The sequence below is a fragment of the Strix uralensis genome, chromosome 2 (genome assembly GCF_047716275.1).
Source record: "Strix uralensis isolate ZFMK-TIS-50842 chromosome 2, bStrUra1, whole genome shotgun sequence".
Classification (NCBI taxonomy): Eukaryota; Metazoa; Chordata; class Aves; order Strigiformes; family Strigidae; genus Strix; species Strix uralensis.
The window spans coordinates 41,479,056-41,503,161 of NC_133973.1; the positions used below are offsets into that span (position 1 = coordinate 41,479,056).

At 43.0% G+C, this 24,106-nt stretch overlaps 1 protein-coding gene across 2 annotated transcripts; it reads right to left on the reverse strand.

The window, feature by feature from the left end:
• Positions 1-4,408: 4,408 nt before the first annotated feature.
• DDX3X (DEAD-box helicase 3 X-linked) lies at positions 4,409-22,788 on the reverse strand. 2 transcript variants are annotated; one of them, XM_074858516.1, is made up of 17 exons: positions 22,615-22,788; positions 20,344-20,401; positions 19,250-19,300; positions 13,938-14,061; positions 12,625-12,765; positions 12,442-12,541; positions 11,735-11,870; positions 11,234-11,319; positions 10,505-10,603; positions 10,269-10,429; positions 9,922-10,066; positions 9,674-9,818; positions 9,159-9,340; positions 8,953-9,070; positions 8,363-8,519; positions 7,285-7,409; positions 4,409-6,930 (listed from the first exon to the last, which is right to left on the reverse strand). In XM_074858516.1, the coding sequence occupies exons 1-17, from the start codon at positions 22,657-22,659 to the stop codon at positions 6,848-6,850; spliced, it is 1,956 nt and encodes a 651-aa protein (XP_074714617.1). In that variant the 5' UTR covers positions 22,660-22,788; the 3' UTR covers positions 4,409-6,847. The 2 variants fall into 2 exon arrangements, with proteins under 2 accessions (XP_074714617.1, XP_074714616.1); XM_074858515.1 differs by having other exon boundaries at positions 7,285-7,412; positions 22,615-22,787.
• Between the last annotated feature and the right edge of the window lie 1,318 nt (positions 22,789-24,106).

Sequence of the window (24,106 nt, forward strand, 5' to 3'; positions counted from 1 at the left end):
AATTAAGTACATATAGCGTCTCTTCACCCAGAGAGTCCCTAGCATATCTTCTCCATACACAAGTTGAAGAGGAGAGAGCTGGAAAAGATCAACAAGGTACTGTTTCCATAAGACAGTCCTCAGCTTTCAAGTGTTTTCACATTTCTTCAGAGAACACTTCCCAGAACCTGAATCTTATCTCTGACTAAGCTCAGCATACAAGTGGTATTTAACAAACATCTTCAATTATGACTCCTAGTCCACTTAATTTCTGGCCATTCCTTCTTTTTAAATAGCTTTAAGTATCTGTTTCCCTTGCTTCACAAGAAATGCTTTCCATCACATGAACCTCTGAGATCTCAAGCACCACAAGAAGCAATGTTTGTTTTGACTGTGAGAAGAAGCAAGTGTTTACCAAAAAAAAAAGATAGGAAACAGAGTAAACAATGAAACTTGGATTAGAAAGAACAACAGGAGTAATTATTTGAGAAATGCAATCAGAAATCTCATCTGTTTCGTTATAGTAGAATAATCAAGGAATATGCTAAGGTGTCCCACGCTCTTATTAGACAGTGATTTTTTATATGAATCTACCTTCAAACTGTTGTTTTTAAGTAAAAACTAGAAGTCCCAAGTGAGATGACAGATGAGATGGGATAGGGCACAGCAGTCCTTGCTTGAAAAAGTTGATGTCAAACTGACACGATGAACAAGAGACAAGAATAGTTGGAGCATGATGGTGACTGGCCCCAGGTAACCCAAACCAGCAGCACAGCTGGGAACAGATGCCTTGTGTCTTTGCCTAACCCTTTATTCTGTTTCCTCTTCAAATTTATCACTACTACTTGGTTCCCACTGAATCATCAGCTGAAGGAGATTAGATAAACTCCTTAGCCACTGAAAAAACTCTGGTACTCAAGTCCCACCTTGAAGCAACACTGTTGTGTTTTCTGCACTGACTATCCAAGCACATAATGCCAACAGATTTCTATCAATTTACTCCAGACGGTACTTCAGGCTTCCCTGCAAAGCCTATAGTCCTAGCCCATCAGAGCATGCCCCTTGATGATAAACACTTCACCTGAGAAATCTAGTTTGTATAAAACATTCAGTGGGAACAAAGTTTTCATCACACCAAATATGTAATTTGACACTGTCACCGTACTGAAACCTGTACAGATCATCAATCAGATTCAGCTCTGTGCAAGATGTGCTCTGAATACACTAAACATCTATTTGAGCAATGTAATTCCTTTAGCAGCAATATTTTTTGCTAACAAATCAGATGATACATGTGGTAAATTTCCCCTAAAGTGGCAGGACTAGGAGTGAACCTATTCTTGATAAAATGCAAACAGTTTACAGCAGGTTTTCAATTGCTTACAGAAACTCTCTGCAGAGATGCAGTGCCCCTAATGACTAAATATACAACAGAATTTCCTTCCACCCTTACCCTAAATGGACAGCCAAGACTTAAGAGATCCATTGCACCGACAGCCTTTCCAGACCTACCCTAAATAATGCCAAGAACAAACTAAGGGTAGCAGCTGAGGACCACACCAGACAAAGGCCCTACCACCACTTATGCTTCTCCTAGTCTTGGCTCTGGTCCACGCCTGCTTTGTTAACCATCAGCAAGTTACTTCAGCTTGGTAGGTAGGATTTCTGTGAACAAGGAATAATTAAATCACTTTCTGGGGACTACTTACGTGACATATGAGCAATGCTATGCCCAAGGCAAACAATTCAGTGAAGCAACCAACCAACTAGGAGGCCAGCAGAACCACGCATAGAATCTGTACGGGTATGCTTTCTGACACAAAGTGGGAAACGAGGTAGCTTCATGCATTATTTTCTGTCATCTCTATAGCCTTGGCAAACTTCTTCCCCTCAAAAATAATCCAGTTACGACTGTCCTGTGAGGTTGGCTTGTGTGCTAGTGCAACAGATCTAGCCAGATTCACTAGAAGAGCTCACAACAAAGTAGGAGAGAAACTACAGACTTCTCCTTTCCTCCTCTCCTAAGAACAAGAGCTAATGCTTAAGATTTGTAAGCCTATGTAGACTGTAATAACTAACTGCAGGTTATTTTCATGAACACATTGATCGATATGAGCAACAGTGAACACTGCACTTAATGAGGATTCACAAACTCAGGCAGCTACAGACACACAGTTTTAATGAGGTATACAGTGCAACTTTTGTTTGCCATGGTGAAAGCCTCAGCAGCATCCTGCTTGCACAAGTCATCTTTCCTGTACTCAATCATTGCCTAGATTTCATGCTTGCACCTAACAAAAACAGTAACCAGTAATCCCTCTAGTGACCCCACTGTTGTCTCAACCTTTATGAAAATCCCCAACCTAAATCCCTCCCATGCCTCCTCACCAGTCAAATGGATGCTGTTTCAAGACCACTGCTTATCTGCACAGGTCACAGCAATCTCACTAGCAGAAATGGAAGTAGGTTTTACTACAGCCTTTTTACTGCAACCCTACTACTGGCATACACAGCCAGTTGTTGCGTAAGGACTGACTGCGCATTTTGAAGGCCTGATACAACACCGCTTCAGAAAAACTGATCAGTAACCATTTTCACTATTTAACTTCACAGCACTTTTCTTTTACCTTACAATTTAGGATGTTTTTTCCACCCATTTCCAAGTCTTTTCCTATTTATCCTGGGAAAAATTATGCTGCCCAGCATGCCAAGAACTACCAAAGTACAAACTCCCACCTGTGGGAACATGCTCTGTGCTCCTCTTACCACAGTACCTTAAGCGTCCCAACACTCCTCATACCTGCAATTTCCCCAGTAGCCTAGTTTCAACCTCATACTACCAGAGGTAAATTGCTTGCTCCAGCCCCAGCAAAAGAGAATCTTCCTGGGCATTTGTCACACATTAGTACACTTCCTCTGTTCAGTTTTCACTCACTTTGTACTCAAGAGCTCCCCTTGCTTTACACTATCCCACTACCTTCACAACCCCTGGCCCTGAGAGCACTGCTTCACCCTGAGGTCTGGCTGAGAGCTGCTTCACTGTGCTCCCACGGTTTCACCTGCCCAACTTCTGCCATGCCTGCACTTTCTGCAACAGCCTTTGCCAGGAACAAACCTCACCATCAGGCATTGAGCGCAAACCTTCGCACACGAAGCTCAACTTCCAGATCCCACAGGCAACCTCCACAGCGCACACCACTTCCCCCAGTGTGTCTCCTAACTGTGGTTCTGTATTTCTGACTTTAGCTGTATGATATACAAGGGGGGGGAAAACTGCCAGGTTAGAGCCTTTGGAAGATACTCAAGTGCATGTTGCACATCCAGGGACATAGCATGACAACACAAAGCCCTGAACAATGAGGTTGATAATTAGTGCAAGTCTATAAAGCAGGTAAATTTAGTGTGGTCCACAGTCAGTGTGCTCAAAGCAGATCCTCAGCAAGCTATCCCGGTAAGCACAGTGATGACCTTGCCACAGTTCTTCAACACCCCTGGCCATTACTGAATGGTGGTGTGCTGAGTAGGAAGGATTCCATTTACACATGTGCACTATCAAGATCCAGGGCTCCAAGTCCACATCACACCTTTACTGATCCTCAACCCTTACCATGTGCCTGCAAAGTCAGAACTAAAGACTTCCCAGGCATTACTTTCTCCCTTAGTCACCAGGAATTCACCAGTTTCTAGTCATACCAGCACAGAACTTTAAACCCAGGTTCTTTCTAAATCATATTCTTCTAAAAGAAGCAACTTTTGTCCTTCCTTCCACTGTATCCCCTTGGATAATTCCAGTACTTCACCTCTTTCAAGGTCAAGGCCCAAGCTTTTAGAAAATGTAATTTTTCTAACTGCAGTGTGAATATACATTTGCTATGGGGGGGGAAGGGGGACACTTTTTTTGGAGGAGGAGAGGGGAAGAGGGTATGTACTGCACTGTTCCCACAGAACTGCACATGCTTGTTTTTAATGAGGCTGCCTAGCAACAATCAACAGGTAAGATTTCAAAATTAAAGCTGCCTACTACAAGGCACCTTTGCCAAGTTCAGAGGCACAACTGTGAGATGAAGTCCTTAACATTACATGGCTGAGGAATCCAAGTCTGAGTGTGAGTTCAGCACATTTTAATTGTTACAGCCAAACTTGGTAACCCTAAGGGGAAAAAAAAAAAAAAAAAGGACAAGGTTGTCTCCTCATCTGTCCCCAACCAGCTTTGTCAGCATCTCTAGAAAACTTGCACAAGTATCTAAGACTGCAGGGCAACAGGCTTTAAGGTTGTTAGAGCTACAGCCCTAAGCATAGCTGCCATTTGTAAGCACACTGATGCGCACCACACTAGATTCACCTGCTTCCAGAGTTGCACGTGAATGAGACTACTTGGGCTACAGATCTTGTAAACCAGAAGAGTGACGCTTCACAAATGAGTAGACTGTGCAGTTCAACTTTTTTATTTTAATAAAATCAAGAATATGCACAGCACATGCAGTGCTAGCATCTAAACTAATACAATAAGCAATTCTAAACCTACAGTGACTTGAAGTTCAATTTTCACATTCAGCAAGTTTAAATCCATTCTTGCATATTGTTTTGAATCCTTGTATCTGAACTGAAAATATTGCTGGCTGATAAAACTTGCTAAAATGCACAAGTCACTGATTATGCCAATACAACAAAGATAACCACATGTTTGAGGATTGCAATGTGCCAGACATTCACTGAAAAAAAAAACACACAACTAAACAAAACTCACGCAACAAACATCTGAGAATCTGGACACTTCACATCAGTGTTTAGAAGTGTTTCATTAATATCTTAAGACAAGTGTATCAAAACCTTGGCATGTTTAATTTTAAGTTGCCAATTTTTGTTTTACTATCAGAAAGTTATGGCTACACTGCCAATGCCGGGTCTGCTTAATTTGACTTAAGAGTTTAATATGACTTAAACATTAAAAGCTCACACTACCCCGAAATATATAATTTCACGCATACGGTGACATTCAACATTCAAGTGCCAGTGTTTTTGTACTGTCTTTTGGTCAAGTTTCTTTAAACTTTCAAAGAATCACTTTTAGGCTTACAAAAATAAATATTTGTCAAAAATGTTCAATAAATATTACACAAAACTAGCAGCAAAAAGTATCTAGAAATCTGTCGTGTGCAAATAGTTTTCTTCCCAGCTATCATTCCCATGGTCCCAAATAAGTTTTAGAATCTATTTCCTTCTCCTTAAACAAGCTGCGTTCAATCTCCAAGAGACAAAATAAGATTGGAAGTTAAGGACACGCACACAAGACATATATAAAATTCTCTGAATGTGCAATAAAAGAAGTATTTTGTAAAAAGTTATGGGCAAAATGTACAAGGGCCTAAACCTAGACTTGAAATAGCACCATAACAAATGACCTCAATACTGTCAAGTGCACCTACTTAATAAAAGTTTTAGAACAAGGCACAATACACTTGAAAAAATCTATTGCACTTTAGGAGATTTTTGCCATTTTCCTATGCCACTGTAGATTAGTTGTTAACTGCTCTGGCCACAGAGTTAGCACAGAAATTCCAAGTGGCAGAGGCATTTTTCTGGTGGACAATACTTATCTTTGGCCAGATTTAGCATAAACAGACTATAAATACAATGGAAACCTATGCAACTAAAACTGACTAAAACTGCACTTTAATAGCAGAATTGAAACCTTGTGCAGTTTATGTACATTTCCAACCTCTGTGATCTCAGGTTTGTTTGTTACTCTTCTGGAGCCATTTTACAAAGTCTACAGTAAGCCAGTTTAACATCTCCACGCAGCTTGAACAGAGTAATGTGAATCTGCATTAAAATAAAGCCTGCTGCATAATTCTTCCTGTTCATACCCTCTTGACCAAAAAACATCAACACTAGCATGCGTTATTAGACCAAAAATTCAGTCAGGCCCTTGAGGAGGACCCATCACTGCCATGGTCAGCCATTCTACCATTTCAATTTCATATGGCAGGCATTTTTAAAAAGTCTAAATAGATGAATTCTCCTAAAAACTATTTCAAGTTATCAGACCTTTAAACGTTCCCTGTAATGTTCTGCCCACATTTGGCTAGCTCACATTAATGATCTGCCTAAATATTGAAAAAGGAATTGCTGTATTTACTTGCATTAACTTCAAAAACAGTGCTTTTAATGTATGCATGTATCCATACATCATCTCATCATGACTGGAATGGCTTATTAAAGGCTATCAGGTTCTAAGTACCTATCCAGGATAGAGTGAGCAAATCAGAACTTTAACTTAGTACAGTTTTGCCACATTAGAAACTAATTGCATTGATATGCTTCAAGATGTTTTATTTTTCAAATCTGCAGATACCAAAAGCCCTAATGCAGGCTACCGCATAAGTTTTTCTTTGTAATATTATGGATGAATCAGTGATTCCTGTTTAAGTTGTATCACACCTGTGTGCCAAGGTTTGATTTTAGCCCAAGTTCAGTAATTTTTATTTTGTCAAAACAATTGATATCTTGAGCATTACTGAGCCAACAGGACATCAAAATAAAAGTTGTCTAAAGTTAAAGGCACAGTACATTAACAAACAAATGATCCTCAGTCACAAAATTATAAATGCAGTTTCTGGGTGGGGATGGGTGGGAGGGGAGTTAATCCTGACTACAGCAATAGAGTCTTCAAAACCACCTTCAAGATAGGGCTACTTGTTCCTTTGTTTCCATCTTGTGACCTTGAGCTCCCTTAAAAAAAATTTCAGTGGAGAATCACAGCTGGTAATGTACTGCGAGTTCTTGAAGCTACACAAGGTATAGTCTGGCTAAGTTACATGTGGTTTCCATATTAGCTTGTTTGGTAGGATATCTGCTGCAAGCAGATTCAGTTGCCCCACCAGTCAACCCCCTGGGAGTTATAGTTTCCTCCATATCCATCACTGTTGTAGAAGCCTCCATAACCACCACCTATGAAAGGCAAGAGAAAGTGATGCTTAATTAACCCGCTAAAGACTTGCGCCTTCACAACAAGAAAACAGCCCAGGGTGCAGACAAGGTGTGTCTACTGTCTATTAAAGGAAACCCACCCAGAAGTGCTATCAAGCACACACATTAAATGAAAATGCTGGAAAAATAGGTAGCATTGAGCTGATCAAAGACAGGTAACTTGCACAAGCCTAGATCCAAGAAGGATGCTGAGACTCTACATAACAAACACCAGCTGACCTCGTATTTAAAACACTACCTCCAGCAGTTCTACTACAGCAAGCATTTTAGATCTGGGCATGTATTTGCCAGCACTGCCTGCCCAGTTTTTCTTACCTCCAAATCCTCTGCTGCCACTTCCTCCACTGCGGCTGCTGGTTGAACGACTGCTACTAAAGCTACTGCTGCCAGAACCACTACTTGTTCGATAGTCTCTGGCACCAAATCCTCCACTGAACCTACTGCTGTATAAAGGAAGAAAACAAACACTTGAGTAAAGTCAGGGGTATTTTAAGCACTGCAGACATTGAGATTCAAGTTCTAAAATTTCTTCAATTCTGGTTACCAACTACAGCCAGCCAACAACCAGTACAATTGTTGAGTTCAGCAGGCGTTATAAGCATCTCTGTGGTATCTGGAAAGGGCATTCAAGATGGCAAACAAAAATTTACTATTTAAGTAGTGTCATGTTGAACTTGTTATGTTACACTAAGAATTACTTTCTTGGGTCCTGGTAAGGCATTATTCAGTGCAACCTCTGCTCCACAGAACTTCCAAACCTATCTTAGTGTTTAAGTGATGCACTTATGACCACTTTTCATATTGTAGAAAAGGACAACCATTTAACAAGCATACTTCTGAAGTAAAAAAAACCAACCACCAATTAGAATTCGTGTGGTCATATCACATTAACTACATTAAGATGAAGGGTTGTTTCTCCTCCCCCTCCATTAAGCTATCAGACATGGCTTTGTACTACCATCTTAAAGCATTTTAGGTTTCCATAGCAAAGCTATTTACAAATGGCCTCGTACCTTTCGTGGTTTATGTCAGGAGGTATGCATTACCTTCTCCCTAAACATCAGATAGCTGCTCAAGGTACATCTGACACACGCATGTATACATTTCTCTTAAGTGTTTTGTAACTGTTTTCAGAGTTCTAAAGCCATCTTTGCTAGATGTCACTGTACCTCAGCTCTATCTAGTTGTCTGCTTAAGAGGACAAAAGTCTTAGACATTAATTGCCTTATAAGATAGAACAAAACCAGACATCAAGCTGTCACTTTCTGATGCACCTAAGTTTATACTGCACTAGTTTGTTGACCTCTAACTGTATTTTTAGACTGAGAACAAGTCACAGAAGTGCCTCTCACAATGGACAAAGCATGCCTTTAGCCACAGTTGTGACCATTACCTTTTAGATCGCCCACGGCTACCACCTCCTTTGTGATGCTGTTCATAAGCCATGTTCTCCAGCCAAGATGGCACTTCTTGCTTAGCCTCAACAAGAAGATCAAGCAAGTCCTTGGTGATGTTTATGTTCCTCTCATTGAAGAATGAGGTGGCAAGACCTACAATATATGTTCAGTTTTAGTCCCACGCAAAGCAAGTACACTACAGCACTTAAACCCATTCCACACTCCACTTGCAGCTGTGACAGACTCCTTATAGACAAGCTGGAGAACACCAGAATTACCCAAAGACAATACCATTTAATTTAAGACCATTATTCTACCACAGCTAGTCAGAAAAACCCAGGTTATTTAGTGACAGATGTAAGAGACACCAAGCTTACATGTGGTATCAGAGCTTTTTTTAAACAGCAAAAGAAGTGCTAAAGGAACTGGTTACTTTCCACACTGGCTAGACAGCAATGAAGGTTACAGAAGGCAGCACATGGGTTTCTTTCAAGTAGCTAGTTGCTATTTACTACTTAGTCAATACTACTACACCCATCAACTTGGGTATGAAGTACTGTCTACAGAAATTCTAGGTCATACTTACCGAGGTTTCCTACTCGGCCTGTACGACCAATACGATGTACATACTCTTCAATGTCACTTGGTAAGTCAAAGTTTATGACATGCTTTACATTTGAGATATCCAGCCCTCTTGCTGCTACCTAGTGGTTAAAGGATTAAATCAAATCTTAGTTAAAATTCCACAGGCCAAGTAATATGCTTACTGGCTCAAACACAGATTTCACTTACTGCTGTGGCAACAAGAATTGGGCTCTTGCCCGAACGGAACTGGTGCAGCGCTTCCTCTCTGTCTCTTTGAGAGCGATCTCCATGTATACTTGTACAGGCATATCCCTCATGGTACAAGAAGTCCTCAAGAGCGTCTGCACCCTTTTTAGTTTCCACAAACACCAGAGTCAAGGAATCCTTGCCTAACAATAATTAAAAGCATAGGTTAGCAGAAGAAAAGCTGCACAGACAAATACTTGGCTCCACCACCTGGTAAAAGGCAGTTTAAGTTCTCTGCTCTTGCTTATTCTGTTTATTCAATGCCTGAAGACAGTGGAGACTTCCCTCCCAATTTTGTATTACAAGAAGAGCTTACCTCAACCTCAAAACTGACATTTAGCCAGTGCAATACATCCACTGCATGTTAAGAAAATACTCTTTCATTCATCTACTCAATAAAAACTCTTATTACTTGAGTCATTAGATTCACCTCATCTGAATTTTGCCTTATTTGCTCATCTGAAACAGGTCTTTACCTGTGGCATTTAGCAGATCAAGCAGAAATGATCGTTTGTCTGACTCTTCCACCCATACTACTTTCTGTGTAATATTCTCAGACGTAGAACCCACTCTGCCAACAGCCAGAAAGATATATTCATCAAGGAAGTCACGAGCAAGCATCTACGAGGGAAGAAAAAACAAAATCAGTGTGTTTTCCCCCCCCTCCAGAGATGAAGTTTGGCCCTATGAGCCATTAAAATACTTCAAGTTTTTTCTAAAGTACCTGGATTTCCTTGGGGAAAGTAGCACTGAACATCATGGTATGACGAACTCCCTTTGGTGGCATAGTATCTTGTTCGACAATTCGACGAATTTGAGGTTCAAACCCCATATCAAGCATTCTGTCAGCTTCATCAAGCACTAGGTACCTAAATAGTAACAAAAAAGATTATTCTTCAGAGCTTTTTTCTTTAAACTGTAACCCAGCACAGACACTGGACCACAAGAGTTCTCAGCTAGATGTTTACACAGTCCAAAAGCTAGAACTTGAAGTTTCATTAACTCTAGATTTAAAAGGTACAATTTCTAATTGTGAAGTCATTCACATACAGACAAGAACACTTTACTTACTTGCAGAAATCCAGTCCAATCTTTCCCCTCTCCATCATATCAACCAGTCGTCCTGGAGTTGCTACAAGCAAGTGACATCCACGTTCCAAGTCACGTATCTGCTGACCGATGTCTGCACCACCGTATACAACACAGGGACGAACTCTGGAACGGTATGCGAACTATAAAACAAAGTAAATTAGCTCTAAGAAAAACTATACTTAAGGTATTTTATAATGGTTAACTCCTGGATATACCTTTCTGGCTTCCTCATAGATCTGCACGGCCAATTCTCTAGTGGGAGCCAAGACCAGTGAGATTGGATATTGCTTACGGCGCCCGTATCTTCCATTTTCCTGAAAAAAGAAAAAAATTGGAATGAGTTCCCCAAATATGAGGGGAATTAAAACAGCTACTACAGGCAATATTGATGACAGGTCAACCAAGTTTGTTTTAACAAGAAAAGGAATGGCTGCATGCCAACTTGTCTTAAGCACTGCATCTGAAGACTGCCCCTATTGTAGTACCCAGGATTCAGCTGATGATTAACGTTTACAGCAACACAGCTGCACAGCTTGGTCTCTACAACCTGCACTGTGATCCATAACTTAAGCAGCAGAGAAATAATAGCCATAAAACCTGTTACATCCTATCCAGAAGTCACTACAACATAGACATGTGACCAAGTAGCTTCTTTGTAGCCAGGGAAGCATTTTTAAAGCTTATGCAACAATAAAAACACTCGAACACTCTTTTCTCTAGACAGTTACACATATCAACTCTTTAGATAGGAAAAAGTGTTCCACAGCCTGTATTTTTCAAGGGAAATAGCTGAAGTCTTCTAGAAGTTGAGAAGCTTGCCTATCATACCCAAAATAACGATGACATTTAAGCCCAGGCATTGTGTTCAATAGCAGCCATCAGCATACGGGGCAAAAATACTTATTGGTCACAGCTTTTCCAGGACTGGGTATTTAAATACTTGCCTTCATAGCTCTCAAGGCATCACCAGGGCCATCTGCATAGATCTGGCTCAATATTGGTAGGAGAAATGCAGCTGTTTTCCCAGACCCTATTAGGACACAATTCAGTATTATTAATAGTTTCAAAACTACTGCACTGTCAGCTACAGCAGTAATCCTGTATCACTAGCATATTCCCAGTAACATCTGCACTAGTATACAGACACTACCTATGCCACTGGAGTACACTCCTTAGGCAGCAGAGGTTATCTATGAAAGACTTGCCACTCAGCACCAAAAACCCTGAAGTGAATGTGATTTAAGCCACAAACATTTCTCTCAGTAAATCCAGTCAAGCCACATCTAAAGCAGCTGCATGACTCTAAAGCTAATTAATTTCCAACACTGCCAAGTATTTCAGTATATTCTGAACAGACAGTGGTACTCCTCAAGCTGCACCTGTAACGTAGCACAAGACCCTACTCCTATCGAAAGGGACTAAGCAGTAACAAGTTACTAACTTACCTGTCTGAGCACAGGCCATCAAGTCTCTCTTTTCTTTAATAATAGGTATTGCATGTTTCTGAACTGGAGTAGGACGGGTGTAGCGTGTGAGCTCAATGTTTCCCATAATAATTTCTCCCATGTCAACATCGCTGAACTGCAATATATTTAAAAGAAGATGGGGATCCTTCCCTTCAGGCACCATGGAACACATCATTTGGTCTAAGAATTCATTTGTAAAGTAGTTTTTGTTTCATTTCTTCCAATAGAACTTGCCTATTAAATTTACAGATACTCAGGAGCTAGTTCCCAAGAGTCTGGTATCTACTTAGTCCAGTCACAAGTGATTCCTAAAAAGCCAGCCAAGCCTGCAGTGCAGATTACACTAGCATATTACACTTAGCACAACATAATGCCCATGCTTAAGCAGTTGCTCTAACAAGCCCACAACTCCAACCACTTCCACTTCTTTACATGTTTACTGTTTAAAAGACAAGTCACAGTTACAAGTGAGCTACAAGTGTTAACTGAACAAGCTTAGCTTACACAGCTTTTCCCATGTCTTAGTTCACCATATGCAACCCTCATCTGCAGAAAAGCTTAGCCGTAGGAAGGCAAGACAGTGCTTTCTTTCCTCCCTGAACTTAGATAGCATGACATCAAGTTTCATGTGCAAAACAGTCACTATTAGATGTATGAGCAAACCAGATTTAAAAAGAAATACTTACACTTTCAATATGTGGAGGACAGTTGCTGCCTGTTGCTTCAACAGGAATGTCATCGTATTTCTCAAAGTTAATGCCAGTATTGCTTCCTGAAAAGAGCTCTCTAAAAACAGAAGAGAAAGTGTTTTATTTGCTAGACCTATCAACTGACCCCATCGTGAGAATTTGCACTGTTCCATTACTTACTGTTCCAGGCGTTCACTTGGGGGAAGAGGCTTTGACCAGTCATCTTCATCTGATTTGTCAGACCAGCGGCTATTCCCACCACGGTCAAATCTGCCAAAGCCACTCCTATCATAGTCGCCACCTCTCCCACGCTCTTCGTATCTAAATACAGCAAGAGTATCAGGCCACTATTCCTGGGCAACAGGATTTTTGGACATGCAAAATTAAAGCTGCAGTAATCTAGTAGTATATGCTGTGTATTACATCTACAACTGTAGAACAATTCAAAATCATCAGATTATCTGTACTTGCTTCTTGACCTACAAACTGAAATGAGTTTAGTCCCAGCCATCAGACTAGGTCGGTCATGTTATTCTGTCACACAGGGAAGTTTTGCATAATTTCACAGCTCAGCTGAGTTCAACACACTGAACCTTGTTAGAAAAATTTTTATTTGGTTACGTGTAACAAGTGTAAAGAATCAGTCATATGCCAGTAGAGCTGCAATTCAAGTTGCTCAGTCTTTGTAGGTTTTTGTAGGGAGCTCCACTTAAATCTTGGACGACATTGTTCAGTACCATGCCTCACTTTACATACGTCTCCCACATCCAGACAAAACCCTCAAGTGCCGTAATTTATTCCTTTATTCCCCCACCACACGCGTGATCAAACTGAATACCTCAATTACATCTCACATTAGTATTTTATAAAGAGGGAGCTCACCTGTATACTGACTTGGAAAGAAGGTGGAAGAAGTCCTTACCTCAACTGCTTAGTTTTTGGCTTGGTAAATCATGTTTGAGAAAGTCTGGATACAGGACTAGTGTCAGCTTTACTAGTCGATAAAGGTCACTCTCACCACACTTGTGCATACAACGCATGATGTGTGTAAGACTGATCAAGTAAGGTAGAGAACCTGCAAGAGTCTCACCCAGTTTTATTAACTACACTTTTTAAACAAGGAAAAAGAAATTAAATTAAAAAATAAAAATCCATTTTCGTGTATTTTATGTGCTCCCAACAGCTCTTCATGATTCTTCTGGAAGTAGCCACCCATCTAGCTTTTTTTGTGAAATTGTTAAGTCAGCAAGTCATTACAGCTGCAGTGAGTGGCTGGTGATGGACTACACAGCACATTTTTCAACACATGCAAGTTTCCCATCCTTGAACTCATGTAGCTTTAAAATCAAGGTTCTCTTGCTCTCTCCTCCCCTCCCAGGTTCCTCCTACCTTATCCTGTTATTCAAACCTAGAACTCTATCATCAAGATCACAGGTACACTACTAGAACCAAGACAGACTTTGTATGCACCACTCAGACAAATAAGTACTTGCCTTCCTCCTCTTGATCCATTGCCACGGTCAAAGAAGCTTGATTTTGCTCCACGGTCAGACCGTGCACCAAAGCTGCTGTACGCATCCTTGTCTCTGCTAGAACTCCAGCCACCACTATCAAAACCTAGTAGAGAAAGTTATTTTAGCCATACAGTACATGGTCTAGGCTTTTACAAGAAAAAAAACTAAGTTCTGCCCAGTAACTCTTCACTGGAAGGTCTACAGGATTTAAATGCGGGCAGTCCTTCAAGAATGGGAGATGTACAACGTTAAGGCTTATTCAAATACGGACTAAGCATTTCTTATTGCCTACTAGAACTTGCTGAAATCCCTCCACTCATGTACAAGCATCTTAATTTTTTTGTAACACTGCAATTGCCTTAGTGCTATTTAAGTTACCTACTCTGGAAAGACAGGTGTCAAAAGAAGCATTAAGACACCAAGTCCTCCCAAGCCTGATCTACATTATCTCTACAACTCCAACACAAATCCTTGACAATGCATTTTATTTTTGTGACATTAACACGGCCTCTTGCTGGAGATCAATAAATTATATTAGCCCTTGCATTAGAAATCCATATGGAAGTTAGAATGTTTTGACATACTGCAAGTACATAGAGCAATTCGATCTACACAGACGAAGACAAGTTAACAGCACCATACAAAAATAAGGAATATGGAGTTCTTCACAATGAATTACCAGAATGAATTTTTCCACAGCACTTTTACACATACAGTAAGGTATGTGTAAAGCTTACTTAGGAGGTATGTTAGAAGGACCAAGTAGAATAGCAAGCACATCAGCTTGCCAACACCATGAAGTAAAAAGTCTTGGTCTTGTTCTTGGCAGAAAAGTAGAGCATTAAACAGTGCTCTGGTACCACACTGCTTTGGTACTAGACTAAACTCACAAATTCTGATTCAGAGTTGCAACCTTCACAAGTTTGAAAACATGACCCCAACCAGAGTCTCAGCTATGGGATTCTGGCAGAGAATGAGTGAAATAATTAAACAGATAAACAAATAACTTCACTCCTATTAGTGAGCATGCTTTTGCCAGCTCCACAGCACAAAATCAGTCAAGACTTAGGCAGCAGACAATAAAGCAACCATGAAACAAAATTACTCCAAAGAAAGGGATTGTTCTAGATCCTATCTCTCTGAAAAAGCTTTGCTATAACAATTACCTTATTACATGTTCTCTGGAGAGTGTCATTATCCTTCCCCCATGCTTTTTTAAAAGTAAGCAATTCTACTCCCCAGAATCCAAACATGCGCTAGTCACAAGGGAACTCTGAAAGCATGATAACTGTAACTCATTTGGTCTGGCTAACTGAAGCAGACAGCAAAAATAATCCATGCATGAAGTTTATTAGCACACAAGATCATGGAATGCTTCAAGACCTCTGAAGCACTTTAAGTAACTCTAGTCCTTAAGGATAAATGTACTTCACACAAACTGACAGAAGATCACAAATACCCTAATCACTTCATTAATGCATGAGAAATTTGTAGCTTGTTTAGAAGGCATCTAAATCCAGATTTTAGGAGTAACTTTCAAATCACACTAAAAATATTGGGGTATGTCATTCTGCTGAGAGATCCAACAGCAGTGGTACTGTCAGAACAATCCTCAGGAAGATATAGATGTAGTTTCTCATTAGTGAAAAAAAATGGGCTGACTCTGTACTATGTTAATATCTTCTACCAAATTTGAGAAGTTCCAGAAAGGGGTCAAAATTTTGTACTCCAAAGAGCATACAAAGTAAGCTTACTTATCTCGCTTCTTACTGCACTAGTTTCTGAAGCTGGTACCCTGCTGTACTTTTAAGTTAGTGCAGCAACTTCTAGACAAACTCTAGACCAAGTTAATACATACATATATACACACACACCTTGCTTAATAGCCCTAATTGTTAATTCCATTTTCCATTTGGTATTCCTGGTTTGATTTTATTTCTGGATTAGCACAGAACAACAGAGATCCAGGCCATACAAGTCAATTCTAAGTAACCAGACAGCAGAAGATATCACCATGATTTAGAACACCACATGGCAAATTAAAATCAAAAGCAAATGCACCGAGACAATCCAGAACAGACCATATATTGACTTCTCTAAAGTGAAGAGAATGATCATGAGAGCATGCAAGATTTATCAGAAAATTCCTTAATATCAAGGTGGTGTTTTTCAGGTTTAAGTAAAAACCTGTATAGATCCCATCCAGCACATGTTTCTCTCAAACAGGCTAAGACTGGAGTTCAGTTAAGTGAACAGAGTAATGAGAAATTTTGTAGTTCTTGCACCTATGAGGAATGGTAGAATTGTCAATGCTTCTCCTCAATCAGCATTTTAATTTGCATTTTCTGATGCTTTAACACCAAACATTGCCAGCTTACTTGAAAAGCGGCCACACACAGCAATCAGCCTGTTAAAGATGGGAAAAATAAATTCACAGAATCCTTCAGGTTGGAAAATACCTTTAAGGTAAGTTCAACATCTTCTCCTTGATCTACTATAGAGCACATTATACTTTAAATATCCAAGAGGAGTTTCCAAGAATTTTAACAAGAAAATTACATGACAACAAGCTTTAGTGTCACCACATTAAGCTCATGGAATTAAGACACTTTAGACCAGGCCATCCTGCATACTGAACTCCATACAATGGAGCTTCAACAGCTGAAAAACAGAACTGCCATTAAGTAACCTAAGGATGTATTTTTATGTATGCTCCAATTCCCTGCAGTTCATGTACAAAGCTAACAGATTAGTATTACAGTAGGGACAAATCTGCAGGTGTATGGGAAGAGTAAGCTGAAGAAAGCATTACAGGAGTTTTAAACAGAAATACTCTAGATCCCTTAGCGTCCTTCCCCTGTCAAACCTACTAAATCATGAAGATGCTCAGGTCTTCATGAACACAAAGAACAGCTCTTTTTGAAGTATTAAGTCCACTGCCTTAAGCAATTTCTTACTTAGCGCAAATAAGCCCATTGTGCAACTTTAATAGCATCTATGAATTACTATACTGTCATCAACTACAGAGGAAAGTGAGAACCCCAAGCTAGGAACTGTACACTATTTGTTTCTAGAGAATGTCTAGGGGAACACACAGGAGGAACAAGTTATTTTACAAGTTTTTGAATTCAGTAATAGTCAACACTTTCAGAGAAGTCCATAAGGTCATGCCATGTGAGCAAGACAATTCTACTGGATTACTGAAATTCTACCAAGTAGTTTAACTGATTTTTACATCAATGAAAATTTTATCAGCTTATTACACTTTTAAGGCTGCACCAAGAATTTTGTTACATTGTCAAAGATCACTATTATCCAAGGTCTCTTCTGCCTGTTGCTTGTTAATGTCTACACCTCAAGAAATCTGTTGCTAAAGATTCAAAGGAACAGAACAGCTTCAACACAAAGCAGCAATTGCTAATTCAGTTGTAAATAACAGAAGCAAACATTACACAGTTGTACTTTCATGAAAGTAACAGTCTTCAAATCACCCTATAAAATAGCTCAGCTCTACATCCCTGTACTGATGATACCTACTTTGCTTCTCAGTAGGGGGCCTGAACTGGAATCATAGCTTTTCCATTTAGCCATCACAAACCTTGTCACAGGGAGCCATGAGGAGTTGCGATACAGTACTCACAGGTTTAAAGACAGTTTGGAAATGTTAGATTTTACCAAGGAAAGTTGGCAACTTATGTTCTATTAATTAAACAAGTCATGTGTCAAACTTAAGTTTCATGTTTTTGCAAAGTGAAGCTTGAAGCCCCCAGAAAAGCCACACATGATCACATGTACATTGCAATGTTTAAATTCTGATCTTGCACAGAAGAGAGTATATGAACACAAGGTTAAGACTAGAGTATCCCTCCCCATCTGGTAACTCCAAAAATTAAACTGAAGTTTGGTAGAAATTACTATACAGGGAAAGGAAATCTATGAACAGCAGATCTCCACAAGCCAACTTTAAGTTCTGTCCTGCTGTTGAGAAACCTGCACATTCCTCAGGTTCAGCTAGTCCATTTCTTGAAAGGCTGCTCACATTTGATGTTGAAGTTCCCAATCACATAAAGAGCGCTGAGTTGCCAATGAGTCCCTCTACTTTCCCTAAAACATTCGGCTCTGGTAACAGGCCGTTCAGCATTTGCTGCTTTAGGCCATGCTTCTTTTAGGTGGTAAAAAACCACCAGCTTGGATACACACAAAGGCAAGACAAAACCAGACTGATCTGTTTCTTGAAATGGCATAAGCCTGGAATGAAGCATTTTTCATCTAGTCAAATTTAAAACTATGTAACTCCAAAAGTACTATGAGCTATTTCAATATTCTCCTCCCACACACTCCTAATGGAAGGAGCCCTTCTGCAGTACTGAAAAAAGAATCTGTGAAAGTCCACTGCTTTAGAAACAGATGAGATCCAAGTCATTCCATACTATGAAGCTTCCATTACTGAAGTTGTAGCCTAGCAGGAAGTATTTTAGCTCTTCCATTCCAGTATTTCAATAGGTATTACAGGAAATGTTTCTCTTCTATCTACACAAGTCATTAGACATGATAAGGCATGCTGCAGCATTTGAAATCTTTGTATCTTCAGCTAAAGGTCATAGTTTACTTCATCAAAGCTCTCCAAAAAATTTTTCTTTTGTTTAGAAAAACTCAAATGCAACATATAAAGGCCATTTCTCAGCACAAACCCCCATGGTAAACATATGACCAACATCGGTCATGTACTTCATGTTTCATTCACCAGCATCCTGTATTTCCTTCTGCAAGTACTCTTGGGGACTTCCATAAAAACTGCAAGAAGCTAAACAAGGACAACATCTGTTTTGTTTCTCATGCTCCCCAGTTAAGAGCAAGTTGTGTAAAACATCCATTTAAAAGGAAACAGTGCTAGTTGTTCATATTAAACAACTGGTGACTACAAGCTCCACATCACTGTCACTAGCAGAAAAACTCCCAAAATCCATTAAAATTGATACTCAAGATGACAGAGGTACTGAAGATGGGAGACCCCATCTTGCATCAGTCACAATTAATTGCTTAACGAGATATGGAAGACATTTTGCCAGTCAGATACTGAACTTGAGCTTAAGAGTGTAACTTGGTGAAGAAACCAAGAACTGCACACTAAAAGCAGACAATTAAGTTGCAGTGTTTTGCACAGAATAGTCAAGCAGCCTGCATAATCACCTCTAAGAGTACTGTCAAAGTCTTTAACAGTCTGTTCCCAGAGATTGAGAAGGAGGCTAAAAACCAGTAACAACTGTTGCCACTGTATTTCTGATACATACCCTGTTTTGAAGCTTCCCTGTTCCGCAAGTGAGGAGGAATGTATCGGCCTTCTAAAGGACAAAAGAGAGATAGTGTTACAAGACTGCAGTATTAGCAAATTTTGAGATACTCTAACAACAGCTTTTGCTTAGAAAAAAAGTTCTGTCTCACAAACTTTAAGGCCTCTTACGGCATCTTTAAATGATAGCCCTTTAATACAGTGCTTAATCTCCTTCTCTGAGTACCAAGGCAGTTGAGATATTCATTTAGGTAGCCGCTTGGTTTTAGTTTTTTATGCACAGATGGCTTACTATTTCTTTGACCAAGTCAGTCATACCTGCCCTTTACGGATGTCGCAGTGTCTATGACGAAAGCCTGTCTTCCAAGAACTCATTAAAGCTTAACCTGATACCAGATATTTGAGCTGCTTTAGATTTTTCACTGTGTCACTCAAGTACTAGCACTCACAGTACTATCAGTATTTTTCCTTCCCCTTAAATTCAACTATCCCCATCAGTTCAGCTCAGATCAAACCAGAACCCACACGTAATTGCCTCTGAATAGCATTCTTCATTTACAATCCAGAAGCATCTCTGTCTGCTAAGCAACATGAATCAGAATGTACCAGGCACAAGCTGAATGTGAATTCCTGGAAGATTCCCCCCTCTTCTTAACATACTTAAGCCTTGCATGGCAGAGAATGCAGTTTCTACTCAGTGAATTAGGAGTAATGCAGTTAACCAGTAGAAGTCTTACCTTCAGACATTCCAACTCTAGCTGGATGTTTTGAGAAGACAGACCACCACACTACTAAAACAATTCAGGCCACTGATTGTAAGACTAGAGGCAACAAAATATCTGGACAAGATCTGAACACTCAGTTCTCTCAAGTTAGTTAAGTATTTAAGAAATTTACACATGCTGTACCACTCCTAAATTAAGTGCTCCTATCTAAACTGTAAAGTTTAGCATTTTCAAAGCAGGCATAACTAGTCACCACCTCAATTTCTCTACTAGCCTGTAAATCTTGGCTTCAAAAACTATTTTTCAGAGCTACAAAACCCTGATTTCTAGAACTGTGTGTCTGTAAGCTTGAAAACTTGCATGTACTTACTGCTTGAAGAGCTTCCTTCACTCTGAGAGTCTGAGGAATTCAAGTCTAGACCAGAAAACTAGAAGAAATAAAACATGTATCAACATGTTATATCATTAATTTATTCCAACATATAAAAACTTTTTGCTTATCAAGAGCAAGCAGTTTTCCAACAAGTTATTACTGCAAAGAAATTTGTTTACAGTATCAGTTACATCTCCTATAAAGGAGAAAAACCAAAACAATAGTTAGCACTCAAAAGGTTCTACCATCTTCAATGTCCTCACATCCACCACATAGGCAACAAGGCAAGTATCTTACACCCACCAGATTTTTTTTAGGCCTAAGAAACTACAGTCCAAATACTACCAGTTCACTTGTGCACTTCACTTGCAGAGACTCAGCTATTTCTTCACACTGCATTAACACTACTAAAACATTATAGTCTTAGTCATGTTTGAGGCAGCTGCTCTTCACAAAACATCAGGTAACTTCTTCCTACAATTACTTCAGCAAATATTTTTTATTTGCTTTTGTAAAACTTCATTTGCAGCATTCAGTCTCACAGTAAAGTCTAGCAAAAGGTATTTCAGTTCAGACACTATTGCATGCTGCCATTTAACACATTCAGATTCCTGAAAAAGTCTCACACGGCAGGCCTGGTATCATCCTCCATAAAGCTACTACTTAAAATCTTATCTCTTTAGTTGATACAAGCAACAACATGAGGCTAAAGAATGAATCTTATTTGAAGAGTAAACAAAAACAAAGACCCTCTACTAGTTAAAAGTGGATCTCCAGGGGCAGTCAACAGAAGTGATGCATAAATCTTCTCGCACTGGACCCCCACTGTCTACACCGAGGGGGCAACACTTGCCAAAATCTGATCTCGGAGATGGCGCAGCGACGAAGGCCGGCGCGGCCGCCATCTCAGTGCGGCGGTGCAGCCGGCACTGCGGGTTGGGATTTTCGGCGCAGCAGGGAGCAGCCGCAGCCGCCCAGCTAATCCGGCAGCCGGCACCCGTCACGTGCTACCTCGGGGGGGGATGGGGGGTGCTGGGGGGGGAAGAGAAGCAGGGCGGGGGGGAGAAGGACCGGCTCCCTGACCTACTTCGCCGAAGACTCCAGAGCAGCGGCCGCCCGAAGCCTACATACCGCCGAGGACTAGCGCTGCCCTGCCACGCCAGCTGCCCGCCCTGGGTCTCGCTACAACACGGGGGCCTCTTCCCGCCCGCCCCCCCCCCCTTCTCCAGGGATTAGATAACCATCTATCCCCTCCACATTGGGCAGGGGCCTGCGCCTGGCTCCGCCCAGCACAGGCGCGGGTGGGGGGGCAGGGGGTGGGAAGTGGAAGACATAGGGAGCAGGAGGAAAGGGATTTAAAAAAAAGGAAAAAGAGAACAACAACACCGCAGGCCCGGGAGCCGCCTGGACACATGTCGGCTGAGGCGCTCCTCGTCCAGGCCCAACTGCGTCACCGGGGCCCACCGGCACCAGAGGAAAGAGCGGGAACGGCTGCTGCCGGGCTCTGCTGACGCAGCTCGAACAAAGGCACCGCCAGCGCCTCCTCCCCCAGCCCCTTCCCCGGGGAAGGGGGCGCCAGCACAAAGCGCCATCCTCCCCGCCCCCCCGCCTCGCCCCGTCAAGAGGCACAATGGCCGCCATTTATCGTGTCTTTCTCCCTGCCCCCCCCCCCCGGCTCCCTCCTCCTCCTCCCCCACCCCCCCGCGCGCGGGGCCGTTCCCCACCGCCGCCGCCAGGGGTCCCGGCCGCCTGCGGTACCATGGTCGCTCGCCGCCACACAAAAGCCGGGCCTGGAGCGTGGCGAAGAGGCCGCGGGGGCAGGCGCAGATCCCGGCCCGGCCGGCAGCGGCGGGCCCGTCCTTCCCGCGCCGCTCCCCGCCCCAACCCGCTCCACGCCGCGGCGATGGCGCGTCCTCGCGGGAGAAGACCCGGCTCGGAGCCGCCGCACGACGGAAACTGCGCAACAACCGACTACGCCACAAACGGGCCGCGCTGACGGGAGCGGGGGGCGCGGGGGAAGGGTGGGGCTGCCGGCGGAAAAAAACGCGGGTGGGGGAGAAGGGGGAAAATCACAACGCCACCGCTGGCGACCGAGGACCAAAGCAAGTCCCACGCTTGGAATCTCGACCGTCCCTCCCGCCATCCCTGCCCCACGCACTCGGAGCCTGGTCCGCGCCTCTCCTCCCGCCCCAGCCGCCGCCCTCCGGTTAACGGAGTGGCCTACCCCCGCCGACCCCCCCCCCCCGCATTCCGGGGCCTGTCCCTCACCTGCTGGTCTAGACTGAGGGCATTTTCCACCGCCACATGACTCATAACGAGGGATCGTCTCGGGGTGTCCCGCTCCGCCTCGAGAAATTCAGATTCGCCGGGCTGGGACCTCGCGCTGTTGCCGCTCGTTCACCACGAATCGCTTTCCTCACTGAGCCCCCCCTGCCTCGGCCCCGGCCTTTATATAGTCCCCACCCCCCGCCTGCCCGGCGGCGCGCGCTGACTTCAGCACGCACGGTACCGCCCCTCCCTGGGCGCTCCCTTCCCCCCCCCACCCGACGCTATCGCGAGAGAAACCGGCGCCGCTGCGCCGGCAGGGGAGCGCTATCGCGAGACCTGCGCTGCCTCCACCGCTCAGCCCTCGGTGAAGGGCGCCCCGGAAGTATCGCGAGATTTCAGGCGCGCCGGGCCCGCGCGGCACCCGCTGGGTCTCCCGGGCCCTGCTGTCGATACCGCGAGGTTTCCCCCGGCGGCCCGCTCGCCCCCGGGGGGGGGTGGGGTGGGGGGGGTGACGGACGACACGGCCACGAGGTCTCGCGAGATCACGACACCACCACCACCACCCCCCCCCCCGCCTCTCCTTTTGTTCGGCGTGCTCGCGAGAGCGGCCCGCCGGCCCGCGGGGGCGCGCGCGGCTGAGATGTCTCTAGAAGGAGTCGGATTCTAGGTCACGTGGGCAGCCCGACCGGCGCCCGCCGCCATCTTGTGCGCTTCCCCAGCCCAGTGGCGTAGGTCCTAATGGAGGCGCGGCGAGCCCGCGGCGCCGGGCTGGAGCGCGGCGAGAGAAGGAGGAGGGCGCTAGTAGCGGCACGCTGCGGGGCCTGCCCGGCTTGTGTGTCACCTAGAGCAGGAGCTGGGACTGTGGGCAGCGGGCTGCTTCACCCACAAATACACTGGCCTCCTGCTTCAGCCCCCCCCCGCACAGAGGTCCCTGCACAGTGCCTTTGCAGGGCAGGAACTCGAGCTCCTTGCTTTTACAGACCCCACTGTGCATCCTGGCATTAGTTTTTGCATGCTTCCTGAAAGGTTCCGTCCCCTCACCCTTGTCCAGGCAGCCCCTCTCACCTGCCCTCCACAGGGACGCAGACCCATTAACGTGGGTCTGGGCATGCCTACAGGACAACAAAATGATGGATTGTGCCTACACAGTGGCACAACACTGAGCCTCTCACCCCAACACATTGATGGCAGTCGTCAATGCTAGTTATTAGATACTCATCACCTTTTTCCCAAAGCTGCCTTTAACCATCAAATCTATTGAGATGCCAAAGGTCACCCCCATTTTCCCTGTAGTAATGGTTTTGCCAAGCTATCCCATTGTATCCACAAAAAGCTCCACCTTAGACTCATTAGGATTCATATTTACTGTTAGCCTGTAAAATGCTAGTCAAATAATAAACATGAAGCTACCTGTCACTTTTCAAAAAGGAGAAACACCTCCATACCCTTCCATCACATCACAGCCTGCTGACATAGAAAATACTAGAGCCAT